Below are 25,616 nucleotides of genomic sequence, written 5' to 3'. Positions count from 1 at the left end.
CAGGAACATAAAGCAGCATTTGCACAGCACAAGCACGACTGTGGCAATTTGACTGGCTTTGTGAACATTACAGGTCCCGACCCTAAACCCCAGAAGCAGTACGGATTTCCCCAGGAAGCAGAGGGAGAAATCTCCAAAGTATTAGAGAGTTTGTTGGATCAAGGCGTACTCAGATCAGTAGCCTCCACAAACAATGCACTGATTTGGCCCGTCAGGAAACCGGATGGATCATGGCGACAGACCATTGATTACCGGGAACTGAACAAAGTAACCCCAGCAGCAGCCCCCAACATAGCCACGAGTCCTGAGACCATGCTCAAACAGGGTCTCCAGTCAAATTTTTTTCGGTTTTGGACATTAGTAATGGCTTCTGGTCCATTCCATTGGCTAAAGCGTGCCAGTACAAATTCGCCTTTACATTCCAAGGGCAACAATACACGTGGACGTGCCTTCCACAAGGCTTCCACTACTCCCCCTCCATTTTCCACCGACAGCTGCCAAATGGATTAGCAAAATATTTCCGCCCCGATTGTCTGGTCCAGTATGTCGACGACTTGTTACTACAGAGAGACATAAAGGGAGAGCACGTTTTGCTTCTCGCCGAACTCCTAGCACTCCTAAAAGAAATTGGTTGTAAAGTCAACCCCAAGAAGGCCCAGATTTACTTGGGTACAGTGATCACTCATGGTAAACGCGAGATCGAGCACAAGAGAATTGACTCAATCGTCAAATTGCCCCTTCCCCACAATGTCTCAGCCCTCCGGTCATTTTTAGGACTGGTTGGTTCCTGCCGAAACCATATTGACGGTTTTGCCAGAAAAGCAGTGCCCCTTTCCGAACTTCTCAAGAAGCAGGCACCTTGGGAATGGCTTCCACAGCATACAGATGCCGTGGACGCTTTAAAAAGAGCCCTCAGCACAACCCCCGCACTATAGGTCCCAGATCCACATTCCCCGTACGCTATCGAGGTAGCAAGCACCGACCGAACCCTTTCGGCCGTGCTCCTCCAGGAACGCCACGACCAGTTACGCCCCGTAGCATACGCCTCACGCGTGTTAGACCCCGTAGAGCAAGGATTTTCTGCCTGTGAAAGGCACCTGCTCGCAGTTTTTTGGGCAGTACAATACTTCGCCTACATTACAGGACTCAACCCCATCACCATCCTCAGAACACACCCCGACACAGCTATTGTTAGATGGCCGACTAAAAGATGGCACAGTCAGCCAAATCTGCGCAGCCCGTTGGACTCTTCTTTTGCAGGGACGAGACATCACGGTAAAGAGAACCAAAACCCACACATGCCTTGCCGATAATTTGCAGTCTGCAGGCACCCCTCACGAATGTGAGATCATCACCACTAAACACAACACAGGCCCATTTATTCCCAAAACACCCCCCAGGAAAACAGGTAGTACAGCCCAGAGACCCCAGCCCACAGACACGAGCGCACCCCTAAGGATTTATGTGGATGGCTCATCCAAAGTTTAAACGGAGAGAGAATTACCGGTTGCGGTATATTTGTAGAGGATGAAATTTCCTTGAAGTTGCCAGGACACTTAGGCTCACAGGCAGCAGAGCTGGCAGCAATTGCATATATTGTAGACCAACCAGACTCGTTCCTGACCACAGCAGACATCTATTCAGACAGCTTGTATGTCTGAAATAGTTTGACAGAGTTCCTACCACTCTGGGAAACAAGAGGATTTGTTTCTACGGTAAACCTCTACCCTCAGCCCCATTACTCCGCCATATCTTAGAGACAGCGAAGGATAGGAAATACGCAATAATTAAGGTTCGCAGTCATCACCGTTCTTCCCCCCTGGAAAGGTTAAAGCAGACGCCCTAGTGAAGGCAGGCTCCAGGCATGGTTATTTCTGGAACCCCCTCCGAAAGCACCCCAGTACACGCAGTTCAGGTCTCACAGACCAACATTCAGGATTTAGCGAAGGCCCAGAAAGAGGACGAGAAACTCAGGGAAGTTTTAAAGGGAACCTTCCCAGCCCCATACGACAAGTTTAAAAACGGAATCACCACACACGACGGTGATTTTAAAGGATGGCATTTATATAGTTCCCAGCCAGGACAGAACCAGATCATTTGTCAGTTCCATGACAAACATGGACACCAAGGAATTGAACCCACCCTAGCCCACCTCAGACCGCTTTGCTGGTGGCCTGATTTAAAAACCGATGTCCCACACTATGTAGAGAATTGTTTAATCTATGCCCAGAACAATCCGGACAGATATGCTAAAAAGGCTCAACTTAGCCATACCCGCCCCGTTAATGGACCCTGGACAAATCTCCAGATAGATTATATAGGACCCCTACCCCCATGCAGAAATGGTCACAAGTATGTGTTGGTGGTCATAGGCACCTTCACAAAATGGGTGGAAGCATTTCCGTCAAGAACTAATACGGCCAAGACGACGGCTAAAATATTAATACACCACATCTTTACAAGATGGGGCCTCCCACGCAGTATAGAGTCCGACCAAGGCTCCCATTTCACCGGACATGTAATGAAAAACGTCCTCACGATTTTCGGAATCACACAAAAGTTCCATATCGCATACCAGCCCCAGTCAAGTGGTATTGTAGAACGAATGAATAGGACATTGAAAGCCACCCTCAGGAAAATGGTACAGCAAAATAATAGCACCTGGGATTCAGTACTCCCATTTGCTTCGATGTTATTAAGAAACACAGTATTTACATCCACAGGTTACACCCCCCACACCCTCATGACCGGACGCCCCATGAAAGGCACTGAGTATTTACTAGGACTGGATTTGGCCAGCCCTGCAGTTACAGTCCTCACACATGAAAATGCGGTAACACAATTAGTACAGAACATAAAGGCAGCCCAACTTGCTGCAGCAGTGAGACTTGGAACCAGGAAGAAACAGAGCAAGGCCTGTTTTGACAAAACAGTACACGCCACTAAGTTTACAGTAGGGCAACAAGTTATGCTTTCCCTTTACAACCCCAGCTCATTCCTTTCCCCAAAATTTTCCGGACCGTATTCCATTTCGGACAAAGTCAGCCCCTCAGTATATAAAATAACCTATCCCAATGGTAAGTCTGCGTGGTTTCATGTAAACCAGCTCAAGGCTTATGGCTCACAGAATAACCACACACACCACATCCTGCTCGCAGCAGCAGACGAGCACGCCCCGCCCACTGATGACGTATTCCTACCCTCCCCCACCCACTCCAGCCTGCCCTCAGACACGACTTCAACTCCACCCTCAGAGGCACGACTCCGTCTCTCCCTTCCCTCAACCAGCAGCGACAGCGACAGTGATAGCGATCACAACGACGACAGCCACAGCACACCACGATATGACTACACCCCTGCACCAGGCCCCACTCCCAGTGAACCTGAGCATGATTCTACCGACCCATTTGAGATCACTTATATCAAAGCCCCTGACCCAGACCCACCACCCGACGATTACAGATTGAAGCATAGTAGCTCCAACCTCGATACACGATTCTGGCACCGAGACAATTCGTTCAGGTTCATCCGGAATGATGAGATGGATCCCGATTCGCTCCAAGCAGCTTTAGCACGGTTACTACAGACAAGAGTTTGGCAACTGGGAGAAGATGATGACTTAGAGTCTGACTCCCACCAAAAGAATCCCTTTGCCACCCTGTTTGCTATTGAGCAGTGAGGTGTCCAGATGATGCAGAAAAAGGAACCGATGGCGAGATACGGTGTCCTTTCTGATGGAACCTGCACCATGTTTGTTGAATGTTTGTTCGTTAGTGTTATCGTTAAGTGTTGTGTGTAAACTCGGAAAGTCTTTTTCATGGTCCCACGGCACCATCCCCTTGGACGGCCAATGGCTGTTACAGGATCTAGTTTGTCCCCAGAAACTTGTTAATGGAACAGGTTTGTCCCAGACAATAGTTCAGAGGAACTAATTTGTCGACAGAACCTTGTTAAAGGTACAAGTTTGCCCCAGACAATAGTTCAGAGGAACTAGTCTATCGACAGAACCCGACTCATAGTTGCTCTCCTAATTCGAGAGGCAGCCCCCCACGATGACCACATTCTTACCCATTCTTGCCGGTTGCTCAGGCAGTGGAGAAACGGCATTGGTCCCCGCCCTGCCTGAGGAACCCCCTCTGGTCAGCTACGCTCGAGTAGAGCACATACGGCATTGATCACCGTCCTACCCAGGGATTCCACCCATTCTTACCCGCCGCGGCCCATCCGCACCCCATTTTGGCTCACTGTGTTCAAAATTCTTTTGTTTGGTTTTGGCAACCCTTAGGTTGCTTCCCTATGCTATTTACATCCTCAAACACTGGGATGGTAAATCACACAGGCTGCGAGACGGCTCGCAGTACGGCAGTATTTTTCTTAAATGTCTAGTCCAAATATTCGGTTTTTTTAAAAAAATGAGGGAGTCATAGATGGTGACCAATTATAAAGGGAAATTGGCAGTAAAGGACAGACAGGCAGACATACGAGATCTTAAGCAAGATATTATGCTTGTGTTCACAGAACTTCAGAAACCCAGGAACCCCAGAGGAAGACTAAGAAGAAGTCTGACGAAGATGAAGACAGCCTTCGTGTTCACATGGATCTTAGCGAGATCCCTTCAGTTGCGCGCGGACGCTACCCCCCTGACCCCTACCACACAAACCGTAAATGACTCTCACCGCTGTAATACACGGAACCCCGGGATAACTAGCCCAGCGACAGCTAACAATATCCCAACCTGGTGTGATAAGTTTATCACCTGGTACTCACTCTCATATGTAGTCGAAGCACTCTTAGTGCTGGCGATACTTTGCAGTGTCGTGAAAACGTTTAGAATCAGGAAATGGCGAAACAGAGCATATCGCTCTCGCACCCCGGTATACAGATTTAGGTCCCCCATTTTCGGATTTCACCAGACCCCCGAACCCATTGGGACGGATTAAAGAGCATCCATTTTGTCTAATGTATTCTATGGAATAAAGAGATGGAAACCTCTGTGTCTGACTGCCAGGCCAGAGAAATTTGTGTGCTGCTATTTTGTACAGTTTAAGATGTATAGATTATTTTTGGATTGTTTGTATTTTTGGATTGTTCAAATGAGGATAGCTTATTGAGAATAGTTAGAGGTGCCAGTTTTTTATTTTTCTGTAATGCATGTATTAATGTCATAGTGCCCCATAGAATGTTTTATAATAAATGTATTTAAAATGGTTTAGGTAAAATTGTGTTGCATAGGATAGGGCAGTGCAGAGCCTAAGCATGGGTGCCCTGGGGATCAGAGGATGAAGACGCCATGGTAATGTGATCCTTCACGCTTCGCGTTGAGGATCACAAGGAGGGACTGTAGCCATCTGGGATGGCCAAATCCCGATTACAAGATGGACACTTGCAAAGACTGCAGGGAAAATTGTACAATGCTAAGAAACAAGCAGGTGCAAGCTCTGTCTGTTGATTAGAACATTAAACGCTCAGACAGGACAGAAACTACCAAACGATTTACATACTAATGAGCCATCTCCGGGGACAAACGGGAAACATTTAGATACTCAATGTTAGGACAGACTCCCTGGCGCCAGAAGAAGCTAAGACAAAGCTGACTGACAGGACACGCCCAGCGATCAGGGAACCACCCCTCTATTGGAGGAAAATCGATACCGATGATTGGGAAAGACCCAATTAGTTGAGGCCAAGTTCAAGGCCCGCCCAAAAGAGCGCGAAGCCCTTTTGAATATAAAAGGTATCCCCCAAGGGAGAACCGCCCTCCTTTGGCTTTGGCTCTCAGCGAAGAGAGGGACCAGCCTAGCAGCTACAGCAGACCAAGTAAGTTCCAAGTCAACGCACGCTATGAGATAGACACTTCTAGTTGCTACCCTGTAAACAGCTCAACCGAGCAGCTTCAGAACCGAGCAACGGCCATTGTTCCTCTGAATGAGTGGGCGCCCAAAGCTAAGTATAGGCCTTAGTAATAGTGGTAGTTTAGTTTGTAGAGTTTTTGCATGAGTAGATTTGACTGTGTGTAAATAAATGAGCATTGCTTTTGAACTTACTAACTGGTGTATCGAGTCATTGATCAGTATTCGGTTCTGAACCTTGTGGTGGTGTCGAAAGATACCTGGCGACGCTTGAGCAAACATGATTAAATAGAGCCACATTAAGAACCAACCAAAAGTTAGCAAAAAGGTTAGGTGGATTGGCCATGATAAATTGCCCTTAGTGACCAAAAAGGTTAGGAGGGGTTATTGGGTGACGGGGTAGGGTGGAAGTGAGGGCTTAAGTGGGTCGGTGCAGACTCGATGGGCCGAATGGCCTCCTTCTGCACTGTATGTTCTATGCTCCTTCAGCCACTTCAGTGACCTAACCACTGAAAGCCTGAGAAAAAGTCAACAGGCATTACAGAGTCAGGAAGAGGACTGTCTCACGGACGCTTACTTCCCAAACCACCATCTCATCCCACCAGCACTATGCACCCCATCCCCCCGTCTCCCTGCCCCCTCGTCCCACTACCACGTTTCCCAGGATTCACCTGCACACATAGCTGCTGAAATTTATAATGCTCTCAACAGTGATTATGACACTTGAGTTCAAAGTTAGGATCGTCCTTGAGGCTCTCTGCTCTGGTGTGCCTTGGCTGTGCATCATATGGATTAGGATTGATTTCAGTTGCTAATGACTTTAGATCCCATTGTGCTTATCTGTTTTCCCCACATTTACTCCATTGACAATAAGGCAGATAAATTAAACAGAGGAAATCAGTAATCAGAAAAACATGCAAAGGAGAAAGATCAAAATTGTTATTTTAAAAGAATAGCGATGGGAAAAGGAATCCCTGCCATAAAGTATAATTTGTGTTGAACTGCTTTTGCGTCCAGAGAAAGGCAATCTAATGTAATAAAATGCACTTGACCTATTAGCAGTGTAATAGGATTTCTCATTGTAGCTGCAGAAGGTTTCACAGATTTCCAAATGAAAAATAATACAAGCATATGCTGTATAATTGGGATTGCCAGATTAGTCATTTTGGGCAGTCAAAAGTGCTCAGTGAGATGTGAGCTGAATACAAATACTTCATTGACATATTCTAGCGGATAAAGGCTTCACCAGGCAACCCTTGGCAATCAGGAGTGCCATTACAAATTTCTGTCTGTCTTAGATAAACTTTCAGCGCTGTCCACTCCTGCAAGTATTTTGTGTCTTACAGTCAATTCTGTGCCAGCCCTGCACAACATCAAATTATATAATAGCATAGCCTGAGGCGTAACAATAGGATGTTCCCTCACATGTGCTTCTCCAGCCTTTGCAGGCATGTTTCCCGCTGGGCCTATGTCCTGATCTCTGCAATGCAGCTACTCTCAAAATTGTGTTTTTTGAATACGTTAAATATTATAGAGCTTTTGGAATAGCTGTGATCAAAGCAACTTAGTCTAGACTAAATATAGCAGAACCAGAAACATATAATACTAGTGACAAGAAAACATCTTAAACAGTAGGGATTACTCTGTATCTGATTATCCTCTACAGATTTATGGAAACAATTCCAATAGTTTATAAAAGCCGAAAAGCTGTTCTGTTAATTATGAAAATAAATGGTGTATTTCTTAATCTGGATAGTGAGTACTCCTAAAACCTAGCTAGCAATTAGAACAAATTAGTCTTCAGGTAAAATAATTGATATCCAGCTAAATGAGGAAATATCGAACCAATAATTGTCACAAATGGTTCAACAATGCGCACATAAAATAAATGTACTCATGAATCCAATTGCTGAGCAATGTAGCTATGGTCCATGCAAGAACAGAGGGATCTTGGTGTATATGTCCATAAGACATTGAAGGTGGCAGGGCAGGTTGAGAGAGTGGCTAATAAAGCTTACAGTAATCTGGGCTTTATTAATAGTGTAGAGTACAAGAGCAAAGAGGTAATATTAACCTTGAATAAGTCACTAGCTTGTCCTCAGATGGAGTGTTGGATCCAGTTCTGTATGTCACACTTTAGGAAGATTGTGACGGCATTGGGGAGAATGTAAAAAAGATTCACAAGAATAGTTCCTGGGTTGAAGAACTTCAGGTACGTAGATAGATTGGAGAAGTTAGGGATGATTTCCTGAGAGAAAAGAAAGTTGAGGAGACTTGATGGAGATATTCAATATCATGAGTGGCCTGGACAAGAGTAGACAAGGGGAAGTTGTTCTCACTTGTGAAAGGATTGAGAATGGTGAGGGCACAGATTTAAAGTAATTAGTAAAAGAAGCAATGGTATATGAGGAAAAACCTCTTCAAAAAGCGGGTGATGAGTGTCTGGAGTTGGGCGACACGGTCGCACAGTCGGTAGCACTGTTGCTTCACAGCTCCAGGGTCCCAGGTTCGATTCCGGGCTTGGGTCACTGTCTGTGCAGAGTCTGCACGTTCTCCCCATGTCTGCGTGGGTTTCCTCCGGTTTCTTCCCACAAGTTTCGGTTTCTTCCCGAAAGACGTGCTGTTAGGTGAATTGGACATTCTGATTTCTCCCTCTCTGTACTCAAACAGGCGCCGGGATGTGGCGACTAGGGGCTTTTCATAGTAACTTCATTGCAGTGTTAATGGAAGCCTACTTGTGACAATAAAAGATGATTATTATCTGTGCCTCAGATTGCAACGGAGGCAGCTTCAACTGAAGCACTCATAAGAGAAGACTATTATTTGAAAAGAGAGAATGTGCAAAGTTAGAAGGAGGAAGTCGAGAAATGGAACTAGGTGAATTGCTCATTTGGAGAGCCGGAGTGGACACGATGGCCCTCCTTCGGCACTGTCACAATTCTGTGATTCATGTCCAACCATGTTTGCCCAAGCTCTGCAGCAAACTAGCATGAAGCGGCTACAAACTCAGGCTTCTTTCTAACCTTAATAAAATAATTAATATAAAGATGCATAATATGCAAATGGCAATAATTTGATGTGGGAGTAAGTGAAATCCCAATTGGCCAGCACATGAATAGAACCAAATGGGACAAACGTGAACAGTTCACTTTCACCTTACTCGATTTTAGTGAACTAAATGACATTTCAGTGAATTATCTTGCTTGTAATATTTTGTGTGTCGACTTTAATTCAGCTTTCAACTTTAAACAAAAGCAAGCTTGACCTTTAACATACTTATTCATCTGCATTATGGTGTATATCAGCAGCTGGTCCAGGCTGTCTGCAGCTTGCGGTATTCCCTTATAGAAGCTTTGACTGAATCCAGCATCTGGAGGGTCTGGAGTCAACAAAATCACTCCACACTGGATTAATGAAAGATGAGTGAAAGTGTTGATATGGCTGTCAGATGGCCTTTCAAGAGACCGAGATATTGTGGTTGATTATTCTTTACAAAAAGGGAGGGATTGCCAATCCAGAGCTGGATTACAAGGGGGTGGAATTTATTCTGCAACTGAATGGGGTTCTGGTTAGACTGCATCAGGAAGACTGCATTTAGTTCTGGACTCCACAGCAGACAGAGTACATTGCCCTTGGAGAGCTGCAGTGCAAATTCACCAGAATATCAGAGCTGAAAGGGTTAAATTACGAAGATAATTTACATAGACGAGATTTATATTTCTCCTAACTGAGGTGTTTAGAATAATTAAAGGGTTGGCAGGAATGAGGAAAGAAAACCTATTTCCTCTGGTGCTTGAGTGCCAAGGGCATCTATCCTTACACTGGGAGATGGTGCACCCAATTACACACAATGGTTGGTGGAAATCTGGACCATAAAAAGTTGTTAAGGTGCGGTTAATTGAAAATTTCAAGACTGAGTCAAGGGTATTAAGGGTGGCAAGTGTCAAGGGCGGCACGGTAGCACAGTGGTTAGCACTGTTGCTTTACAGCTCCAGGTTCCCAGGTTCGATTCCCGGCTTGGGTCACTGTCTGTGTGGAGTTTTCCCCGTTCTCCCCGTGTCTGCGTGGGTTCTTCCGGGTGCTCTTGTTTCCTCCCACAGTCCAAACATGTGCGGATTAGGTGGATTGGTCATGCTAAATTGCCCTTAATGTCCAGAAAGGTTAGGTGGGGTTACTGGGCTATGGGGATAGGGTGGAGGTGTGGATTCAAGTAGGGTGCTCTTTCCAAGGGCCGGTGCAGATTCAATGGGCTGAATGGCCTCCTTCTGCACCGTAAATTCAATGCTTTCTATGAAGGAATGTGGAATGAAGTTTGCAAATTGAAGGTTAGAATACAGATCAGCCGTGAACTGATTAGATAATGAAGAGGTTGGAGGAGTGAATACAGATCCCTGTTTCTCTGTAACTTCAGTGAGAGATGTCAGAAGGGATAGTAGGTGGTGGCTGGCAGTAAGTTGTCAGATGGGTCACGATGCAGAGGTTCTACCACACCCACTCCAAATCCAACCAAAGGACTATTGTCGCTGAGCACATTTACAAAGCTTAGAAATTGGTCTGCTTCATAATTATGGCACAGATTTGTTACAGCTGGAGAATTTTACACAGGAAGGTGATTGTAAAAATGTACAAATTAGGGGCATTCATGTTAAAGTTAAATCCAATAATCCAGTACAGAAAAATCACAAATTGGGAAAACTATTGGGAGCAGGAATTTGTTCAAAGTTAAATAACTAGCTCTGACTAAAGAACGTCGGTCGATCTGAAATGTTAATTTTGTTTCTTTCTCACTTGACTCGACCAGCACCAGCATCGTAATTTTAATCATTTTCTCCTTTTATTTCATGTTTCCAGCTGTTCGATTATTTTATCCATGTTTCAAATAAATACTCTTCATGATGATGCTGTTCTCGAACAGCACAGAAAGAGGGACAGTGAGAGACACAGAGCATGTACCAGGGACACAGTGAGTCACACAGAGCAATTACCACAGAGAGAGACAGTGAGTGACACAGAGCAAACACCAGGGAGAGGGACAGTGAGTGACACAGAGCAAACACCAGGGAGCGGGACAGTGAGTGACACAGAGCAAACACCAGGGAGTGGGACAGTGAGTGACACAGAGCAAACACCAGGGATCGGGACAGTGAGTGACACAGAGCAAACCACAGGGAGAGGGACAGTGAGAGACACAGAGCAAACCACAGGGAGAGGGACAGTGAGTGACACAGAGCAAACACCAGGGAGAGGGACAGTGAGTGACACAGAGCAAACACCAGGGAGACAGTGAGTGACACAGAGCAAACCCCAGGGAGAGGGACAGTGAGTGACACAGAGCAAACAGCAGGGAGAGGGACAGTGAGTGACACAGAACAAACACCAGGGCGAGGGACAGTGAGTGACACAGAGCAAACCACAGGGAGAGGGACAGTGAGAGACACAGAGCAAACCCCAGGGAGAGGGACAGTGAGAGACACAGAGCAAACACCAGGGGGACAGTGAGTGACACAGAGCAAACAGCAGGGAGAGGGACAGTGAGTGACACAGAGCAAACACCAGGGCGAGGGACAGTGAGAGACACAGAGCAAACCACAGGGAGAGGGACAGTGAGAGACACAGAGCAAACCACAGGGAGAGGGACAGTGAGTGACACAGAGCAAACACCAGGGAGAGGGACAGTGAGTGACACAGAGCAAACAGCAGGGAGAGGGACAGTGAGAGACACAGAGCAAACCACAGGGAGAGGGACAGTGAGTGACACAGAGCAAACACCAGGGAGAGGGACAGTGAGTGACACAGAGCAAACACCAGGGGGACAGTGAGTGACACAGAGCAAACACCAGGGAGAGGGACAGTGAGAGACACAGAGCAAACCCCAGAGAGAGTGACAGTGAGTGACAGAGCAAACCCCAGAGAGAGTGACAGTGAGTGACAGAGCAAACCACAGGGATAGGGACAGGGAGTGACACAGAGCAAACACCAGGGAGAGGGACCGTGAGAGACACAGAGCAAACCCCAGGGAGAGGGACAGTGAGAGACACAGAGCAAACATCAGGGAGAGGGACAGTGAGAGACACAGAGCAAACCACAGGGAGAGGGACAGTGAGAGACACAGAGCAAACCCCAGGGAGAGGGACAGTGAGAGACACAGAGCAAACCCCAGGGAGAGGGTCAGTGAGTGACACAGAGCAAACACCAGGGAGAGGGTCAGTGAGAGACACAGAGCAAACATCAGGGAGCGGGACAGTGAGTGACACAGAGCAAACACCAGGGGGACAGTGAGTGACACAGAGCAAACAACAGGGAGAGGGACAGTGAGAGACACAGAGCAAACCCCAGGGAGAGGGACAGTGAGAGACACAGAGCAAACCCCAGGGAGAGGGACAGTGAGAGACACAGAGCAAACCCCAGGGAGAGGGTCAGTGAGTGACACAGAGCAAACACCAGGGATCGGGACAGTGAGAGACACAGAGCAAACACCAGGGAGAGGGACAGTGAGTGACAGAGCAAACACCAGGGAGAGGGACAGTGAGAGACACAGAGCAAACACCAGGGAGAAAGTGAGTGACAGAGCAAACACCAGGGAGAGGGACAGTGAGTGACACAGAGCAAACAGCAGGGAGAGGGACAGTGAGAGACACAGAGCAAACAGCAGGGAGAAAGTGAGTGACACAGAGCAAACAGCAGGGAGAGGGACAGTGAGTGACACAGAGCAAACAGCAGGGAGAGGGACAGTGAGAGACACAGAGCAAACAGCAGGGAGAAAGTGAGTGACACAGAGCAAACACCAGGGAGAGGGACAGTGAGTGACACAGAGCAAACAGCAGGGAGAGGGACAGTGAGAGACACAGAGCAAACACCAGGGAGAGGGACAGTGAGTGACACAGAGCAAACACCAGGGAGAGGGACAGTGAGTGACACAGAGCAAACACCAGGGAGAGGGACAGTGAGTGACACAGAGCAAACACCAGGGAGAGGGACAGTGAGTGACAGAGCAAACACCAGGGAGAGGGACAGTGAGTGACACAGGGCAAACACCAGGGAGAAAGTGAGTGACAGAGCAAACACCAGGGAGAGGGACAGTGAGTGACACAGAGCAAACAGCAGGGAGAGGGACAGTGAGAGACACAGAGCAAACAGCAGGGAGAAAGTGAGTGACACAGAGCAAACACCAGGGAGAGGGACAGTGAGAGACACAGAGCAAACAGCAGGGAGAGGGACAGCGAGTGACAGAGCAAACACCAGGGAGAGGGACAGTGAGTGACACAGGGCAAACACCAGGGAGAAAGTGAGTGACAGAGCAAACACCAGGGAGAGGGACAGTGAGTGACACAGAGCAAACAGCAGGGAGAGGGACAGTGAGAGACACAGAGCAAACAGCAGGGAGAAAGTGAGTGACACAGAGCAAACAGCAGGGAGAGGGACAGTGAGAGACACAGAGCAAACAGCAGGGAGAAAGTGAGTGACACAGAGCAAACACCAGGGAGAGGGACAGTGAGTGACACAGAGCAAACAGCAGGGAGAGGGACAGTGAGAGACACAGAGCAAACAGCAGGGAGAAAGTGAGTGACACAGAGCAAACAGCAGGGAGAGGGACAGCGAGTGACACAGAGCAAACAGCAGGGAGAGGGACAGTGAGAGACACAGAGCAAACACCAGGGCGAGGGACAGTGAGAGACACAGAGCAAACACCAGGGAGAGGGACAGTGAGTGACACAGAGCAAACACCAGGGAGAGGGACAGTGAGTGACACAGAGCAAACACCAAGGAGAGGGTCAGTGAGTGACACAGAGCAAACACCAGGGAGAGGGACAGTGAGTGACAGAGCAAACACCAGAGAGAGGGACAGTGAGTGACACAGAGCAAACACCAGGGGGACAGTGAGTGACACAGAGCAAACACCAGGGAGAGGGACAGTGAGTGACACAGAGCAAACAGCAGGGAGAGGGACAGTGAGAGACACAGAGCAAACACCAGGGAGAGGGACAGTGAGTGACAGAGCAAACACCAGGGAGAGGGACAGTGAGTGACACAGGGCAAACACCAGGGAGAAAGTGAGTGACAGAGCAAACACCAGGGAGAGGGACAGTGAGTGACACAGAGCAAACAGCAGGGAGAGGGACAGTGAGAGTCATAGAGCAAACACCAGGGAGAGGGACAGTGAGTGACAGAGCAAATCGCAGGGAGAGTCTAGGAACATAAGTTACACATGTTTTGATTCTAAATACACAGTGTTTAATAATAAGTATAGTATGAAACTTGATGCAAGGCAATGACGTTGATCCAAAGTTCACTGGAATTTTGGTTTATCCAATAAAATACCGCAGAGTTCTCTAAGTTTCCCACTTGCCTGAAAATAACAGAAAGGAAGTTCTAAGTGTATGCAGGAGGGAAGGTTGGTGAGTCGAGCAAGGGATGTGGGGAGGGGTTCCTAAATAGACCTTTTTATGGCTCCATAAAGGAAAATTAGAATTCACCTTGAGTCCTTCTTGAGATCCTTAATCATCTGGTGTTCATTTAGAATCATAGAATGTACAGCGCAGAAGGAGGCCATTCAGCCCATTGAGTCTACACCGGCCCCTGAAAGAGCGCCCCACTAAAGCCACACCTCCACTCCCTCCCCGTAACCCAGTAACCCCACCTAACCTTTGGACACTACTGGCAATTTAGCATGGCCAATCCACCTAACCTACACATCTGTGAACGTGGGAGGAAACTGGAGCACCCGGAGGAAACCCACGCACACACGGGGAGAACGTGCAAACTCCGCACAGACAGGTGAGAAAGACACAGAAGATTCCTCACTCAGGCCAAAGGTCTGGATTTTCCAATCTCACTTGCCGCCAGACTGGAAATTCCCACCTGATGACAACGGACCTTTGGTTGGGAATGGACCATCCTGCCAGTGGTTATTCTCACCACGTGTGGGACCGGAATATTCTGGCCAAAGCTACGATCACAGTCAAGAATCGATGATGTCATAAGCCTTGATTAATATGTGGCGTAAAGGCAAATTCTAGAGATGCTGGGAATCCGAAATAAAAAGAGGAAATGCTGCAAACATTTAGCAGTTCAGACAGTGTCTGGAGTGAAACAGAATTAGCGGTAGGAAGGTTCCGGCCATTCGAGCTGGCGGGATCTTACGCTCATGCTGATGGTGCCCCCCACCCTCCACAGTGGGTTTCCCAGCATCGAGGGGAGCATTCATCGAGGAATCCTTGTTGACAATGGCAGGACCAGAAGATCCCACTGTCTTCTAATGGCAGCCTGCTTCCCACTGCAATTCCGCAGATCGTTTCACGTTGATGATTATTCTTCATCACATGAACGGTAGCAGTCGATGTGAAATATCGGGCTCGATTTAATGGGAAAAACATCAGAATCCGCAGCATCGAGAAACACCCCGCTATTCGCCGGCACTTTGGTCTTTTTTTGGCCTTGGTGGGGAATACTCGCCACTGCAGGAAGAGTACTCCCATATAGGGCTGCCATTTTTAAAGTCAGCCCCGGTCTTTCAAACTCCCTCAGCATTCCTGCTTGGGCTCCGGACCCCACTACACCCAATGTGTAGTCTTCCCGGGTCCTCGAGCTTCCCCACCCCTCTCCCTCATCCCACCCAAGGTCCGGCCTCTGGAATGGGCAACCTGGCACCTGGGAACCTTGGCACCACCAGCCTGGCAGTGCTACCTGGGCATGTTTGTGTGGACTAGCATCAGCTCAATGGCTCATGTAAATATGCTGATCTGGATCACGTCCAGTAAGGGCAAGATCCAGATAGCAATGTCTTGCGAGACGTAACGAAAGCTCGCGAGATTCTGGCTCATTCCAACACCAAGTGGGGAGCAATGAGGCTGTTAAATCGGGTCCATTAACTCCATTTCTCACTCCAGAAACTGTGTGACCTGCTGGGTATTTTTCAATATTTTCTGTTGTCAGTATGCGAATTAACACCTTTCTGCCTGTAAGCAGGCAGTGTAACTGTCTGTCTTGAATAAGTTGCTGAAACGGTGGGAATTTTCCAGCAGGTAATAACTCAGAGCATTTTAACCATTAACCGCCCAATTTTATCCGGGTGGATTGAGTTAAAACTCATTTAGAGATATTGACAAGCAATCTACCAATAGAGAAACATAGGGGAGATTCAGAGGTTTGGGGATGACTTATAAGAACAAAGGACAAAGAAAAGTACAGCACAGGAACAGGCCCTTCGGCCCCCCAAGCCTGCGCCGACCATGCTGCCCGTCTAAACTACAATCTTCTACATTTCCAGGGTGCGTATCCCTCTGTTCCCATCCTATTCATGTATTTGTCAAGACGCCCCTTTAATGTCACTATCGCCCCTGCTTCCACCACCTCCTCTGGCAGCGAGTTCCAGGCACCCACTACCCTCTGTGTAAAAAACGTGCCTCGTACATCTCCTCTAAACCTTGCATCTCGCACCTTAAACCTATATTTGGCTATCATTAAGGTGCATATCAAAAATATCTGTTAATGTCTCAAATGGCAATGTATAAGTTCCACTCTGCTTGAACTAAATATTTGGGCAGAATTTACCAAATTTCCCTTCAGATTTCCATTGACCCGTACAATGTTAAGGTGTCAAATGTGTGTATTGCGACCTGCATATTACAAATGTCATTGAGCATTATTTCTAATATGGCTGGATTGATAAAAAAAATGTATATTGTGTCAATAGCTGACATAAAAAAATATACTGTACCTGATGTCCCCTTCTCACCCTTTTCACCTGATCTGCCATCTCTTCCATCTCTGCCTGGGAGGCCTATGCGCCCATGAGGCCCAGGGGTCCCATTTGCTCCAGGTGGCCCTGGTGGTCCTGGTAAACCAGGTACACTACATATTAATTTGGAAAAGTTGCTGGTGTATCTTCGATCTCCCTTGAGTTTGCTCAGAAGTGCTTGGCCAGATACACAGTACACAAAGGTTGCCATGTAAAGTAAAGCAAACATCTTGTGATCTATAATAATAAAAGAACAATTGATATATGGCATGCTTTACTACAGGTTGAATATCACACATTTTCACATGAATTATATACGTATCATGAAATACTGCTCACTCCTGCCTACTGATGCCTTCTCACAACAGATTGGTCCATCAATAAAGTAATAACAATAAAAATTAACAGAAGACTTCAATAGGACCCAAAAGAGTTCTCAGAAAAGCGGCATGGTGGCACAGTGGTTAACACTGCTGTCTCACAGTACCAGGGACCTGGGTTCGATTCCGACCTTTGGTGACTGTGTGGAGTTTGTACTTTCTCATCGCGTCAGTGAGGGTTTTCTCCGGATGCTCCGGTTTCCTCCCTCAGTCCAAAGATGTGCATGTTAGGTAGATTGGCCATGCTAAATTGCCCCTTAATGTCCAAAGGTTATGTGGGGTTACTGAGTTACAGGGATAGGTGGGGGAGTGGGCCGAGATGCTCTTTGGAGGGTTGAATGGCCTCCTTGTGAACTGTAGTGAATCTTTTAATATAAAAACTGAACTTTTACATTTATTTATTTATTTTTTAAAACAAATTTAGAGTACCCAATTTTTTTTTCCCAATTAAGGGGCAATTTAGTATGGCCAATCCACCTAACCTGCACATCTTTGGGTTGTGGGGGTGAGACCCACGCAGACACGGGGAAAATGTGCACACGGACAGTGACCCAGGGCCGGGATCGAACCCGGTTCCTCAGAGATGTGAGGCAGCAGTGCTAACCACTGGGCCACCGTGTCACCCCTAACTGTTACATTTACAAATAGGCATTGATTGGCTGTGTTTAGTCCTTTAATTTTAATCTAGTCAAAAAAGCAGATCAAATAATTATTCTCTAAATTTCAGGTCCCAAAATCTTCCCTCAAGGACTCGGGAAATTCACAGGAGTAATCTGAAACCTTCAATGTTAACCTTTGGCGTGAATTTTGCAGTTGTAACAATGGGCAGTCTCTCAGTATTCGCGATTGTTACCATGCTGAAACTGACAGAAACACAGGAGTCTGCACATGTGCAGAATAATATGGAAATCCATAAATTGCTGTTAGTGATTTGACATTTCTTCAGAAGGAGTGCTGTTGAAGTCCATGCAGACTGAAATATCTAAGCAATCGGTGAACTGCTGAAATGTTCCACTTTTACATTTAGACTTGCTATAAATACCTTTCAAAAAGTAGCGCAGTGGTTAGCACTGCTGCCTCACGGCGCTGAGGACCCGGGTTCGATCCCGGCCCCGGGTCACTGTCCGTGTGGAGTTTATACATTCTCCTTGTGTCTGCGTGGGTCTCACCCCCACAACCCAAAGATGTGCAGGGTAGGTGGATTGGCCACACTAAATTGCCCCTTAATTGGATAAAAGAAATGGGTACTCTAAATTTAACTGTTATCTTAAGCCAATAATGATTTGCTTCAGTGTCCAAAAATTTTAATCAAAAATGATGATAATCAGTGTTTAGAACTTCTTAGTTTGTTTTCTGTGAGATTTTTTCAATGTGATTGGCTAATTACTCAGCTTGCAGACATTACTGTTGCTGGATGCTTTGAGGTCCCCTTTACATGGCACCAGGCTTAAGCTGCCACCGGGAAAGGGGAAGTCACCGTCACAGAGATTGCTACTCCATTGTGGGCAGCTTTCTTTGAGATCAATGGCAAGTGATGTCGCTTTGTCGCTGACAGCAAAATCTAACCCAATTTGGGGAAGGTTTCATGGGGCCTGAAAGAGGGAAAACAGGCAGATGAGGTGACTTAATTAGGCGGAAACTGAAATTTCAGTTTCCAGCAGTGGGAAAGATTTAGAGATTAAATCAGTGACTTTCCACCCTTTGGGGAGACTGTGTGGAGTTTGCACATCCCCCCCGTGTCTGTGTGGGTTTCCTCCGGGTGCTGCGGTTTCCTTCCACAGTCCAATGATGTATAGGTTAGGTGAATTGGCCATGCTAAAGTTGTCCCTTCACGTCCAAAGATGTGCAGATTGGGTTACGGGGCTGGGGTGGGGGAGTGGGCCTAGGTAGGGTGTTCTTTCAGAGGTTGTTGCAGACTCAATAGGCCAAATGACCTCCTTCTGCATTGTCGGGATCCGATGGATTCTGAAACAGGGTGGCACATCTCCAGATAAATGGACAATCATTTAGGACTGAGATGAGGAAAAATTACTTCATTCAAAGAGTTGTGAATCTTTGGAATTCTCTATTCCAGAGGGTTGTGGATGCTTCATCTATGAATAGATTTATGATTGGGGTGGAGCTGTTTTTGGTGCCGTGGGAATCAAGGGTAATGGGGAGCAGGCAGGAAAACGGAGTTTAAGTCCATGATCAGCCATGATCGTATAGAATGGCAGAGCAGGGTCAGGATCAATATGGTCTATTCCGACTGTCAGGTGGCGGCAGTGGTGGGGGTGGGGTGTAGGATTTCACGCTATCCTGTGGCAGGTTTCAACTTGTGATACATTTGCATTCCAGTCCAAAGGTGTGCAGGTTATGTGGATTGGCCATTCTAAATTTTCCCTCAATGTCCACAAGGTTAGCCAGGGTTACGGCGATAGGGTGGGGGATTGGGCCGAGGTAGGGTGCTCTTTTAGAGGGTCAGTGTAGGCTTGATGGGTCAAATGGCCTCCTTTTGCACTGTTGAGATTCTATGATTCTATGAAAACTCATTGTATTGATACTTTTTTACATCCTGCCCACAGTACATGGGAACTTTGTGGCGTATGTTTGTTTAAAGGTGGTGCAACAGTTGGCTTGTGTAGTTCTATCTGAGTTAAGTGGTTTTCTTTGTTAAACTCTGCAGCACAAGAGATTAGAAGCATTCATGGAGGCTCTTGGCCAGCGCGGCTGCATCAGCGTTGCGGGCGAGGTTATGGACTGAGGGCAGGGGCATAAGGAGTGGAAGAGGGATCCAAGGGAGGACAGAAGGTTGGGTCTGGGTAATTGAGGAATGAAGCAGGAAGGACCTAGCATCCTGTGTGTAGTTTGGCCTGCAGCTAGGGTAGGGAAATGAGGGGCCGAAAGGATGTTGTCAGTATTGTCCGCATGTGGGTCCATCTCAGGGTGTTGGCTGGCAGTGTCCTTACAGGGCTTTGAGTTCACCTCAACATTTCAATTATCCTCACTGAGAGTGAATTCGGACAATGACCTTTACAAAACACAGCAGGGAGAACCAGCTGAGCTTGGACGTTCAGCCATGTCACAGAAGGTAGTAAGTTCAATACTGGACACTAACATGAACATTCAATAATGCGAAGATACAGCATTGTTTCTTCCACAATAAAGTAATGTCCTTCACTCTCATGTAACCATCAATGGGTGGCAGCCATGTGGTGGTCCAGTACATTTAGCTCTGACTAAACAACTCTCAACAAATAATAATAATGCACATGTGAATAAAGTGAAGCCAATGTAACATAAAATATTTACAAAAGACCAACTTTGGACTGTCAGTGATCTTGGGCAAAATTCTCCATTATCGGCGGAAAGTCCGCCGATCGGCGCAAAAAACGGCGCAAATCCGACTTGCGTCACGTCGGAAAAATGGGTCGATAGTCTCCGGCCCGAAATGGGCTAGCAGCGACGTAACGGGATCCGCGCTTGCGCAGTGGTTCACGCCGTGCAGCGTCATACGCGCTGCACGGCGTGACGGCTCATAAGGCCGCGCTGCTCCCCCCCACCCGACCGGAACACCCGACCGCAACACCCGACTGGATGGCTGGCCGTCGCTCAGCCCCGAGGTTCGAGTCACGCGATGTGGAGACGCTCCTGGACGCGGTGGAGCAGAGGAGGGACGCCCTGTATTCCGGGCACGGCCGCAGAGTTGCCCCACGCCACAGCCGGCGTCTGTGGAGGGAGGTGGCAGAGGCCGTCACCGCTGTGGCCCTGACATCACGGACAGGCACCCAGTGCCACAAGAAGGTGAACGACCTTGTCAGAGCAGGCAGGGTGAGCCTCCCCATATCCCCCCTCCCCCATATCCCCCCTCCCCCATATCCCCCCCTCCCCCATATCCCCCCTCCCCCATATCCCCCATATCCCCCCTCCCCCATATCCCCATATCCCCCCTCCCCATATCCCCCCTCCCCCATATCCCCCCTCCCCCATATACCCCCTCCCACATATCCCACATATCCCCCATATCCCCCTCCCCATATCCCCCCTCCCCCATATCCCCCCTCCCCATATCCGCCATATCCCCCCTCCCCCATATCCCCCCTCCCCCATATCCCCCCTCCCCCACATCCCCCCTCCCCCATATCCCCCCTCCCCCATATCCCCCCTCCCCCATATCCCCCCTCCCCATATCCCTCATATCCCCATATCCCCCATATCCCCCCTCCCCCATACCCCCCTCCCCCATATCCCCCCTCCCCCATATCCCCCCTCCCCATATTCCCCCTCCCCATATCCCCCCTCTCCCATATCCCCCATATCCCCCCTCCCCCATATCCCCCTCCCCATATCCCCCCTCCCCATATCCACCATATCCCCCCTCCCCCATATCCCCCATATACCCCCCTCCCCCATATACCCCCTCCCCCATATCCCCCAAATCCCCCCTCCTCCATATCCCCCATATACCCCTCTCCCCCATATCCCCCCTCCACCATATCCCCCTCCCCATATCCCCCCCTCCCCCATATCTCCCCTCCCCATATCCCCCCTCCCCCATATCCCCCCTCCCCCATATCCCCCCTCCCCCATATCCCCCATATCCCCCCCTCCCCATATCCCCCCTCCCCCATATCCCCCCTCCCCATATCCCCCCTCCCCCATATCCCCCCCTCCCCCATATCCCCCCTCCCCCATATCCCCACTCCCCCATATACCCCCCTCCCCCATATCCCCCATATCCCCAAGTGAATCCAGCCCTAACCTTAACCTCTGCAATGCACGCGCAACCGATGGCGTGCATTCATATACCTGCCTAACACGGTTGCCTTTTACCCCTGCCCGCACCCCCCCCACAGGAGAAGCGCGCACACAACAATAGGGAGCATGTGAGGACTGGAGGAGGGCCCGCTGATGAGAGGCCACTGACCGTACACGAGGAAAGGGCCCTGGAACTGGCTGGCGGACCTGAGGACCGGGAGGTTGCTGATGCAGAGGTCGGGGCGTACTAGCGAGTGAGCCACTGACAGCCCGTCCCCATATCCCCCCTCCCCTATATCCCCCTCCCCCGTATCACCTGAATACTGCCTGATGTCTAACCATGCATGCTTCATTGTGTATCGCAGGACCAAACGTCCAGGCACCCATCCCCGCAGATGCAGACCGCCCGCAGGATGCCCCTCGGAGACCACAGGAGACGGAGAGACCCGAACCCTCCAGCATGCGACGCCCGCAGGATGCCCCTCGGAGACCACAGGAGACGGAGAGACCCGCACCCTCCAGCATGCGACGCCCGCAGGATGCCCCTCGGAGACCACAGGAGACGGAGAGACACGCACCCTCCAGCATGCGACGCCCGCAGGATGCCCCTCGGAGACCACGGGACACGGAGAGACCTGGACCCTCCAGCATGCGACGCCCGCAGGATGCCCCTCACACACCACGGGAGACGGAGAGACCTGGAGCAACAGGGAGACGACACCCCCGTCACGTGCGGGAGCGACCACCCAGCGACGAGGGGGGCAGCCACAGGCCCCCGTCACATCCGAGCCAGGACACCACTACCCAGGACACAACTACCCAGGACACCACTACCCAGGACACCACTATCCAGGACACCCCTACCCGGGACAGCACTACCCAGGAAGACGAAATGCCGGACAGTGACTCCGAGTGGATGGGTGGAGACGAACCCCCACCCCAAAGTGCCATGGACTCAGAGTGGGACGAAGAGCACGACACAACACCACTGCTGTCACCAACACCCTCCACCATCGCAGAAACACTCACCACGGTTGGGCACTTGAGTGATGAGGCGTCTGGTACACTCACTGGTGCGCACAACACAGCCGTCCCGGTACAGCAGGTGGAGGTAGGAGCAGCAGAGGGACCGGGTGGTCGGAGGGCAGCCCAGCCCAAGCGAGCATCTGCCGCCCAGATGGATCCTGGGTTCCTGCAGTTACCACACCCACACATAGATCCGATGCAACCACCGACCCGGAGACGAGCGAAGAGGGTGACGGCCGGCTTGCGGCGGCTGCAGTCGCAGGTGGAGGAGTCCACCCGCGTCCAGGAGCCGGGAGTGGTGCCGGTCATGCGTGTCACCCAGGCTGACACTGCACGGGTGGCGTCCGCGGTGGAGGCAGTGGGTGTGACGGTGTCAGACATGGGGAACGGTTTGCGAGGCCTGGGGCCTTCCGTGCAGGCGGCGTCTGTGGCCCAGGAAATGGCTGCCCTCTCACAGGAGGCCATGAGCCAGTGCCAGCGCCAGATGGCAGAGGCGCTCAACGCCATAGCCCAGTCTCTGCAGGCCATGGTCCAGTCTCAGCAGGGCATAACCCAGTCTCTGCAGGCCATGGCCCAGTCTCAGCAGGCCATGGCCCAGTCTCTGCAGGCCATCGCTGAGGGTATCGGCGCCAGTGGCCATGTGCGAGCCGGCGTCGCACTGTCACAGACAGGGTTTGCCAACCCCCTGGGCTCCATGGCTGCAAACCTGCAGACCCCTGTCGATACCAGCACGGGCCTCCAGGACTGGCAGCGCCAGATGTCGGGGGGGCGTCGGATGGCCAGTCCGTTCGCATCCCCCACCCATGTAGAGGCCTGGGGGCCATCGGGCACCCCGAGGGAGGAGGAGGTGGTGTGGTCCGTCCCGGCTCCCTCTGTAGGGGAGGTCCCGGTACACCGCGACACCTCGGACTCCCCCCCTTCCGTCCCAGGTGCATCGGGTGGGCAACGGGCAGGACACGCTGGCAGCTCGCCATCCCAGTCGCCCGGGCCGCAGCCTGGCCCATCTAGGCCAGGACGCCCCAGGAAACGGCCGCCAAAGGGATCCAGTGTCAGAGGGCAGGAATCACAGGAGTCCACCTCCAGTTCTGCTGTACCGTCTGGGGAACCACGTAGACGTAGTCAAAGGGCCCGTAAGGCCAAACAATTAGACACTGAGTAAGTTGGCACGGGTGCAGGGCACAGATGAGTTTTAGGGGCTAGGGCACGTGCATGAACTCCTTTGGTTATTAAAGTCAATGTTACACCTACCGAAGCTGCCTTTGTGCTCTGTCCAAAGTGTGCGGGGGTGTCATGTACGTTGAGCGCAAGTGTGTGTGTGAGGGGTGGTCTTACCTCAGCCCCAGGTGAGTCTGCCCCCTTCCCCCTGGGCCGCCATCAACATCCCCCGGGCAGAGGACGGGACCGTGTGCTGCAGTGTCACAGCCGCATGCAGGGATGGTCCGGGTGGATGGTGGTACTGTGGCCATGGGTCAGACATAGTCCAACGATGTAGAGCCAGGAGCTCATCGCAGGGCGGGTTGTCATCATCCTCCATGGCCTGCGATAGACACGCGTCCACCCGCAACTGTGTGAGCCCGGCCCGTTGTGCCGCAGGTGGATCGGCAATGGGGGGGGGGGGGTGGTGTACATGCGGGTGGGGTGGGTGGGGTTGGGGAGGGGGGTGAGGGTGCTGGGTGGGTGGATGGGTGGGGGGTGTGGGTGGTCGGCTGTTGCCATGGTGTGCGGTCTGTGGCCATACTACCCGATTCCCACGCCCATCTAGTCAGTGAAGCGGGCGGCTATCAGTCTGTCCCGTGCCCGCTGGGCCAGCCGGTAACGGTGGACAGCCCCCCGCCTGTGTCTACCCCGTCTGCCCTGACCATTGCCCCCATCCCCCTCATCTGGGGAGGACTGGGCCTCTTCCTGCTGCTCCTCCACTCCGCCCTCCTCTGCCTGCGGCACATCGCCCCTCTGCTGGGCTATGTTGTGCAGGATGCAGCACACCACAATGATGCGGCCGACCCTATCTGACCGATACTGAAGGGCGCCCCCAGAGAGGTCCAGGCACCTGAAACGCATCTTCAGCACACCAAAGCACCTCTCGATCACTCCCCTTGTCGCTACATGGGCATCATTGTAGCGTTCTCCGCATCATTGCGTGGCCTCCGTATAGGCGTCATCAGCCACGATCGCAATGGGTAGCCCCTGTCGCCCAGCAACCAGCCCCTCAGCCGGAGATGGCGTCCCTCGTACATGCCGGGGATGGATGACTGCGACAACACGAATGAGTCGTGTACACTGCCTGGGTGACGGGCGCAGACGTGCAGGATCATCATGCGGTGGTCGCAGACCACCTGTACGTTCATCGAATAGGTCCCCTTCCTATTAGTGAACACGGCCCTGTTATCTGCAGGTGGCCGCACGGCGACGTGCATCCCATCGATCGCGCCCTGGACCATGGGGAACCCGGCAACGGCAGAGAAGCCCACGGCCCGGGCATCTTGGCTGGCCCGGTCCACGTGGAAGCGGATGTAGCGGTGCGCCATGGCATATAGGGCATCTGTCACTGCCCGGATGCACCGGTGCACCGATGTCTGCGATATGCCGGACAGGTCCCCACTCGGTGCCTGGAATGACCCCGTTGCATAAAAGTTCAGGGCCACCGTAACCTTGACGGACACGGGGAGAGGGTGTCCCCCGCCAGTGCCACGCGGTGACAGGTGTGCCAGCAAGTGGCAGATGTGTGCCACGGTTTCCCGGCTCATCCGGAGTCTCCTCCTGCATTCCCGGTCCGTGAGGTCCTGGTATGACTGCCGGGGCCGGTACACACGGGGCGCCCTCGGGTGCCTCCGTTGCCGTGGGGCCGCGACGTCCTCCTCCCCCTCCTCGTCCTGTCGGTGAGGTGTC

At 50.5% G+C, this 25,616-nt stretch overlaps 1 protein-coding gene across 2 annotated transcripts in view; it reads right to left on the bottom strand.

The window, feature by feature from the left end:
• Positions 1 to 25,616, bottom strand: part of c1qtnf7 (C1q and TNF related 7) — a 96,773-nt gene that overhangs the window by 12,043 nt on the left and 59,114 nt on the right. For both annotated transcript variants that reach the window (XM_072496403.1, XM_072496402.1), the window contains exon 2: positions 16,567 to 16,824. In XM_072496403.1, coding sequence (XP_072352504.1) covers positions 16,567 to 16,816 — 250 coding nt within the window. In that variant the 5' untranslated portion in view covers positions 16,817 to 16,824. The remainder of the gene's footprint in view (positions 1 to 16,566; positions 16,825 to 25,616) is intronic.

Source organism: Scyliorhinus torazame, chromosome 3 (assembly GCF_047496885.1).
Source record: "Scyliorhinus torazame isolate Kashiwa2021f chromosome 3, sScyTor2.1, whole genome shotgun sequence".
Taxonomy (NCBI): Eukaryota; Metazoa; Chordata; class Chondrichthyes; order Carcharhiniformes; family Scyliorhinidae; genus Scyliorhinus; species Scyliorhinus torazame.
The sequence above is the reverse complement of the archived record's forward strand: the minus strand, read 5'-3'. Positions and strand labels throughout refer to the sequence as shown.